Raw genomic sequence first — 7,500 nt, 5'->3', positions numbered from 1 at the left:
TTGTGACGTCACCATCTGCTTGAGTGGCGTCAAGCCTTAGTGCCTAATCTTCGCTTGGTACCCAAGACCTCTGGAGCCACCTGCGACACCATAGCACCAGTTGGCCACCCCTGACAACATTAAACCAGTTTAGCATCATCATGACAACTGTTTGTTAGATTCGTGCTGCAATCAGAACGTTCAATCCAAAAGAAGTAAAGTATCTCAGTGAGGAGGAGAAATTCAAGTACCAAGTGAGTCGTGAATGACATTGGTGTTTGCATGTTACCACTTGTGTACACACGATGCCGTTCGCTTGTAGGTCTTGGTAAAGAACGTTCAACGTGTTGCAAACTTGATTCGCACGATTTTCGCATTCTGGCAATGGATTCAGAGTTTGTTTGAGTGGACGAGTAAATCACGAAGTGTCGCAGCGTTTATAGTGAGACTCGTCTCTCATCTCATGATATGAAATACTAAGTCATGTTTCTTTAGGTGTTTCTTGTGGTCACGTGGCATTTTGAGTGGTGGATGACACCTGTGTTTCTGGTTGGCATCTTTTTCTTTCAGTACATAGCAGTTTCGTCGAAGTCAAAACATGCGGTTATTACAACTGGATGTCTGGGATCTACTGCTAGACGTGCGTCTCCGACTGCTGATGGAGTGGTGAGGCTAGAATATGTTGGAGAGATGGATGGATGGATGGACAGATGGACAGACACATAGACAGACAGATAGATAGACAAACACACAGACAAACAGATAGACAGACAGGCAGACACATGGATTTGCAAACACGAATACAGACAGACACACAGACAAACACACAGACAGACAGAGACAAACACAGATAAACACACAGACAAACACACAGACAAACAGATAGACAAACACAGACAGACAGACAGACAGACAGACAGAGACAAACACACAGACAAATAGATAGACAAACACAGATAGACAGACAGGCACATGGATAGACAAACAGACAGACAGACAAACACACAGACAGACAAACACATACTATGATAGATAGACAGACAAACACACAGACAGACAGACAAACACACAGACAGACAAACACACGGACAGACAGAGACAAACACACAGACAAACAGATAGACAAACACAGATAGACAGATAGACAGACAGACACGGATAGACAAACACACAGACAGACAGACAGACAGACAAACACATGCTATGATAGATCGACAGATAGACACACAGACAGACAGACAAACACACAGACAGACAAACAGATAGACAGACAAACACACAGACAGACAGACAAACACATACTATGATAGATAGACAGATAGACACACAGACAAACACACAGACAGACAAACAGACAGACACACACAGACAGACACACACAGACAGACAGATAGACAGACAAACACACAGACAGACAGACAAACACACAGACAGACAGACAAACACACTATGATAGATAGACAGATAGACACACAGACAAACACACAGACAGACAAGCAGACAGACAGACAGACAGACAGACAAACAAACACACGGATAGACAGACAGACAGACATGTAGATGGTTTTTATTGGATACGTGAATGGACAGGTGTGCCCATTCCCACCAACTCAAACCACTTCTGTCTCACATTCATCCCAAACTGTCGCTAGACAGCAATTTCCTAACACACTAATTAGACAGACATTCTGAATATACAATGCACATGTAGTTGATTCAATTAATTGTATGAATTTTCTATCCCAGGATAGTGAAGAAACGTCTGATGATGAAGACGAACCAAAGTCAAAGGTCACTCACTACAACTAGTTACTACCATCACATCCGTAATGTCAGTTTTTCATTGTTTTGAAATGCAGGAGGGAAAGCTTAGTCTAGTGAAGAAATACAGAGCTGTGATGGACGTCTGTCAGACTGTCCAGAATGTTCTTGACACGATTGCCTCACTTGGTGAACGAGTTAAGAAGTGAGTGACGATGATGTTTGTGTGTTGTTTAGTGGAGGAATGTGGAAATATTGAGTTTGGTATGTTGCAGCTCGTTTAATTGGACTGTCCCTTTTCTATCTTGGCTTGCTATTGTTGTGTTGATCGTGGCTGGTGGTATTCTTTATCTCATTCCACTGAGATATCTTATACTTGCTTGGGGTGAGGGAGATGTGTGTGTGTGTGTGTGTGTGTGTGTGTGTGTGTGTGTGTGTGTGTGTGTGTGTCTGTTTGTCTTGCTTGTCTGTCTGTGGTGTGTGTGTGTGTGTGTGTGTGTGTGTGTGCATGTGTGTGTGCATGTGTGTGTGTGTGTGTGTGTGTGTGTGTGTGTGTGTGTGTGTGTGTGTGTTGTCTGTCTGTCTGTCTTGTCTGTCTGTCTGTCTGTGTGGTGTGTGTGTGTGTGTGTGTGTGTGTGTGTGTGTGTGTGTGTGTGTGTGTGTGTGTGTGTGTAAAGGTGTTGTATGAGTAGGGATTAACAAGTTCACCAAAAGATTACGGAAACCGAATTTCATTCCTAACAACGAACTGCTGGACTACCTGTCACGTGTACCATCAGACGACGAACTTGTAAGTGGATTATGAATTGTCTGCATAGAATGACTCTGTTAGGTAGTCACTATTGTAGGTGGTGGATGTCAGGCATACAGTTAATGAGGTTTGCAGACAGACACAGAGACAGACAGATAGATAAATAGACAGACACATAGACAGACAGACAGACATATAGACAGATAGACAGACAGACACATAGACAGACAGACAGACACATGGACAGACAGACAGACAGACAGACACATAGACAGACAGACAGATACATAGACAGACAGACAGACACATAGACAGACAGACAGACACATAGACAGACAGACAGACACATAGACAGACAGACAGACAGACAGACAGACACATAGACAGACAGACAGACAGACAGACACATAGACAGACAGACACATAGACAGACAGACAGACAGACACAGACAGACAGACACATAGACAGACAGACAGATAGACAGACAGACAGACAGACAGACCCCGGATGAAGCATGGCTTGTCGATGAAGCATGGCTTGTCGCTGAAGCTTGAGTAGTAATTCCATTACCACCCCTGGTCAGTTTTAAGCTTGTCGTTAACGCTGTCTTGTCCCTTCGTTCGATGTCGGGCACTCTACAGCGAGTTCTCTGCCACATCCGGCAAAATCATGGAGATCAAGAGCTCTGCGAGCAATTCGTCAGGCAGTGGAATCTTCAGCAATGTCATTCGTGTCAAAAGTGGTATTCTAAGCTTGGCCAACACACATCGAAATGTAAGACAGTGATGGACTCCATCCCAAAAGTCAATTGAGAATCCATTGTCTCAGGCCAAGGCGCCATTGTTGTCTAACTTGTCACCTACGGTGGGGAATGTTGCAGTTCCAATCATAGCAGAGGCGCTTTCTAGTCGGGATCCAGCAGGATGTTGGTGGAGGACATACTTGGCATGCCCCCTGTTAGGTCAGTGCAATCCATCCGCAGTGGAGTTAAAGCAATGTTTCAAAGCTGTTGTGTGATTCCTCTGAAGAGAATCAGGGTAAATGCTTATGATGAAACTGCGTGGAAGTTGCTGTTTCTCATTCCCCGGATGGTAGTCTCCCCTCTGGCAAGAGGAGGCAAGAAGAAAGGTGGTAACATTAAAGAAACTTACAGGAGATTCTTTGCTTACCAGTGGGAGGAGTTACTATGTAACATTGATTTTCCAGCAGGTCATCAGGAACGTCAACCCTCAAAGGAACCAACTAGTAAGGGGGTTGAAAAAGCAGCACTACAGTTGGTCAAATGTGGAGAAATAGCTAGAACTGCAAAGGTGTTGATGAGTTCTGGTCTTGCACCAGCATCAGAAGAAACAGCAAGAAAGCTAGCAGCCAAGCATCCTGCAAGAAGTGTTAGTGCTGAGATTGATCATGAGGTGAGCTCGAACACAACGACAGAGGCCATTAATCTTGATGAAGTCAATTTGTTTAACGTGGTCAAACGACTTCCTAGAGGTTCTAGTGCTGGGCCTTCTGGATGAGGTATGAGCACATCCAGGCTCTTTCAAACAGCCTCATTACTTCTGATCATTTGCATGCTGTGTGTGCAGCTATAGCATCAGGATCTCTGCCAATATCGATCCGGCCACTTCTCTCATCATCTAGATTAATTGCTCTACCAAAGGCAAACGGGGATGTTCGGCTGATAGCAATTGGGGAAACATGGAGAAGAGTCACTGCTAGAGCTATTTGTTTTCAAAAGCAGAAGGAATTTGCAGACTATTTCACACCCTTACAACATGGTGTTTCAGTTGAAGGAGGTGCAGAGCTATTGGTGCAGCAGGTGCAGAGCTATTGGTGCAGCAGGTGCAAAGCTATTGGTGCAGCAGGTGCAGCTTCTTATGGAAAAACATGAAGACTGGATTCTACTTAAAACTGATGTGAAGAATGCATTTAATTCAGTAAGCCGGTCTCATTTGCTGAACCAAGTGCTTACTATGTTTCCTGATATTTACAATCACGCTGCACTAGTGTACTCTGACATCAACCCACTAATCTATCTTCAGAGATCTCATCCGGGTATTGTCAGCTCTCAAGAAGGTGTGCACCAGGGAGACCCACTTGGTCTTGCTTTGTTTTTAATTGCAATGCAACCCATCTTGGAAGATCTACAGTCTCACAACAAAGAAGTAACAATTCTGGCTTACCTGGATGACGTTTATCTCCTTGGCAGCTCTGATCGAGTATTTCATGTCTTTGAAAGGCTGAGATCTGCCTTCAGCGACATTAATCTCATGATTGAGGAGAAGAAGTGTGAGATATATTGTTCCTCATCACCGTTGCTTAACACCATCTCTGAGTCAACTTCCATACCAGCCACAAGTCAAGGATGTAGAATTCTGGGCACACCTATAGGAAGCTCATCGTACATCATCGAATCTTGCTCTGATGTTGCACAATCAGGATCTAATTTGTGTGGTAAGCTGTTGCAGCTGCAAGACCCCCAGTGTGGCATGCTCTTGCTGAGACACTGTCATGTTAGTTGGATGAACTGCCTATCACGAACTGTTCCACCTAGACTTTTGGAGTCCGCTGCAGCCATCCATGACACACTGACAAGATCAACGTTCACCAATCTCTTGGGTAGAGGCAATCTAACACAGGCAGTGGCTTCAAGCAACTTTACCAATACGACATGGAGGATTTGGTCTCACAGCTTTAAAATCTACAGCACCATTTGCATTTCTGTCTAGTTGGGTCTCAACCCTGCATACAATAGCAAAACGAATTCCTGATGCTGAGAGATTGCTTGATGAAGTTCAGAATTCACATCATTCAAATAGTTCCATCAGCAGAGATTTGTGCAATGTTTTGCCTCAAAACAAAACTCTTGTAGAAGTTATCAACGACAGGAAGCAACTACAACACAAGCTGACTGAGGAATACATGAAATCTCTGGCAAATGGTTTTATTCAGAATTCATCTTCGACTAGAGACCAATCTTGAATGAAGTCCTTGCAAGGCAAAGGTGCAGGAGCGTGGCTCCTGACGGTACAGTACCATCATCATCATGGCATGCATTATCTCCGTGCGATTTCCGCTTGGCATCCTTGATGAGACTGGGCTGCTAAATGCCTTTGGCTTCTGGTCAGTGTGACTGTGGGAAAGAATTAGACTCAGATGGATAAGACTGGGGGTGGCCCGGTAATCAGCCATAACATGGTTTCAGCATGGTCAGACTGTTTGAGTCAACTGCAATTACATCACGTAAAGAACCCAGAGGAAGGTATGTCAATTCTGAAGACAGATCAGACATAGTCGTATTCGATTCGGCATTGGGGATGGATCTTGAATTGGATATTGCTCTAGCACATCCCTGGAGTAATGAAATAGAAGATTTATTAGCTACAACTCAGAGAGCAGCGGCAACCAGAAGAGAAAATCTGAAGATCAAAAAGTACGACCACGAGCTCTTGCCTGGAGGTTTTCAACCAACATTTGTGCCTAGTCTTCGAACATTTTGGCTGTTGGGGAGAGAAAGCTAAAGACTATTTGAAGAAACTGTCACAGCTATCAAGAGATGAAGACAGAAAGCCAAATGCATCAACCTTCAAGACATACTGGAGATCTGTGTTTTCTGTGTGTCTACAACGATCAAATGCTAGAGTGATTGACAGAAAAATAAAGATTGTTTCAAGAAATAGCAACATAAACATAAATAGTTGTAGGTAGAACCAAGCCCTATTGGCTTGGGTAGTATTTAGTTGCTTTGCTTAGATGGTGTATAATAGTTCAATGTTTGAAAATATATGTATTGACAGACACATAGACAGACAGACAGACACAGACATATAGACAAACAGACAGCCAGACAGACACATAGACAGCCAGACAGACACATAGACAGACAGACAGACAGACATATAGACCGACAGACAGACACATAGACAGACAGACACAGACATATAGACAAACAGACAGACACATAGACAGCCAGACAGACACATAGACAGACAGACATATAGACAGACAGACAGACACATAGACAGACCGACAGACACATAGACAGACAGACAGACACATAGACAGACCGACAGACAGACACATAGACAGACAGAGACAGACAGACACATAGACAGACAGACATATAGACAGACAGACAGACACATAGATAGACAGACAGACAGACACATAGACAGACAGACAAATAGACAGAGAGACAGACGGACACATAGACTTTTCTCACAATCCATGACCACAAGTTGTCACTGTGCTATACGTAGTCAGACACTTGATGGCCAGACGTCCGTACTTACTCACAGACTCTCCTCTCGTTCTAGTTGCAATGGTGTGAAACTAAACCGGGAAGTGCCGTCAAAAAGATAAAAAAGAAATAAACTGTCACTGCAGAGTAACGAGGCTGCGGGTACAGTCGCCTTCGGGACATTCTGAATGAATTTATGATTGATATCAATTAACCCTGAATGAATTAGTTGACATTGATTTGTTGCTATTGGGTTGTGTATAGAGTATCTACTAGTGGTGATTGTATTGTACTGATGTGTAGGGTGATAGAGTATTTTTGTATTTTAAGCATATTGTTAGTGAGACTGATGATAAGTTATTGCGATACGTTTGGCGTCGTAGGGTGCAATGGAAAGTGCAGTAGGTCTGTCTGTCTGTCTGTGCATCCGACCATCCATCTGTGTGTCTGTCCATCCATATGCCTGTGTGTTTGTCCATCCGTCTGTCTGTCTGTCTGTGTGTCCATCCATCTGCTGTCTGTGTGTCCATCCATCTGTCTGTCTGTGTGTCTGTCCATCAATCTGTCTGTTTGTGTGTCTGTCCAACCATATGCCTGTGTGTCTGTCCATCCATCCATATCATATGAATGGATACGCCTGTGTGTTCGTCCATCCATCTGTCTGTTTGTCTGTGTCTGTCCATCAGTCTGTCTGTCTGTGTGTCCATCCATCTGTCTGTCTGTCTGTCCATCTGCCTGTCTGTCTGTCTGTCTGTCTGTGTCTGTCTA

The 7,500-nt window shown here is 43.9% G+C and overlaps 2 protein-coding genes across 4 annotated transcripts in view; both read left to right on the top strand.

The window, feature by feature from the left end:
- Positions 1 to 7,100, top strand: part of LOC134192027 (multiple C2 and transmembrane domain-containing protein 1-like) — a 16,428-nt gene extending 9,328 nt beyond the window's left edge. For all 3 annotated transcript variants that reach the window (XM_062660700.1, XM_062660699.1, XM_062660698.1), the window contains 8 exons: positions 159 to 233; positions 302 to 421; positions 475 to 645; positions 1,726 to 1,770; positions 1,839 to 1,945; positions 2,016 to 2,125; positions 2,433 to 2,530; positions 6,809 to 7,100. In XM_062660700.1, the coding sequence (XP_062516684.1) occupies positions 159 to 233; positions 302 to 421; positions 475 to 645; positions 1,726 to 1,770; positions 1,839 to 1,945; positions 2,016 to 2,125; positions 2,433 to 2,530; positions 6,809 to 6,865 (783 nt within the window). In that variant the 3' untranslated portion in view covers positions 6,866 to 7,100. The remainder of the gene's footprint in view (positions 1 to 158; positions 234 to 301; positions 422 to 474; positions 646 to 1,725; positions 1,771 to 1,838; positions 1,946 to 2,015; positions 2,126 to 2,432; positions 2,531 to 6,808) is intronic.
- LOC134192031 (uncharacterized) lies at positions 2,547 to 4,145 on the top strand. Its single transcript, XM_062660703.1, has one exon. The coding sequence runs from the start codon at positions 3,416 to 3,418 to the stop codon at positions 4,007 to 4,009; it is 594 nt and encodes a 197-aa protein (XP_062516687.1). The 5' UTR covers positions 2,547 to 3,415; the 3' UTR covers positions 4,010 to 4,145.
- Positions 7,101 to 7,500: the final 400 nt, after the last annotated feature.

The sequence above is a fragment of the Corticium candelabrum genome, chromosome 16 (genome assembly GCF_963422355.1).
Source record: "Corticium candelabrum chromosome 16, ooCorCand1.1, whole genome shotgun sequence".
NCBI lineage: Eukaryota > Metazoa > Porifera > Homoscleromorpha > Homosclerophorida > Plakinidae > Corticium > Corticium candelabrum.
This window is presented reverse-complemented; position numbering and strand designations above follow the sequence as displayed.

What these genes read in the sequence shown, in the direction of transcription:
- LOC134192031 (XM_062660703.1), top strand. Translation starts at nt 3,416, where the DNA reads ATGTTGGTGGAGGACATACTTGGCATGCCCCCTGTTAGGTCAGTGCAA.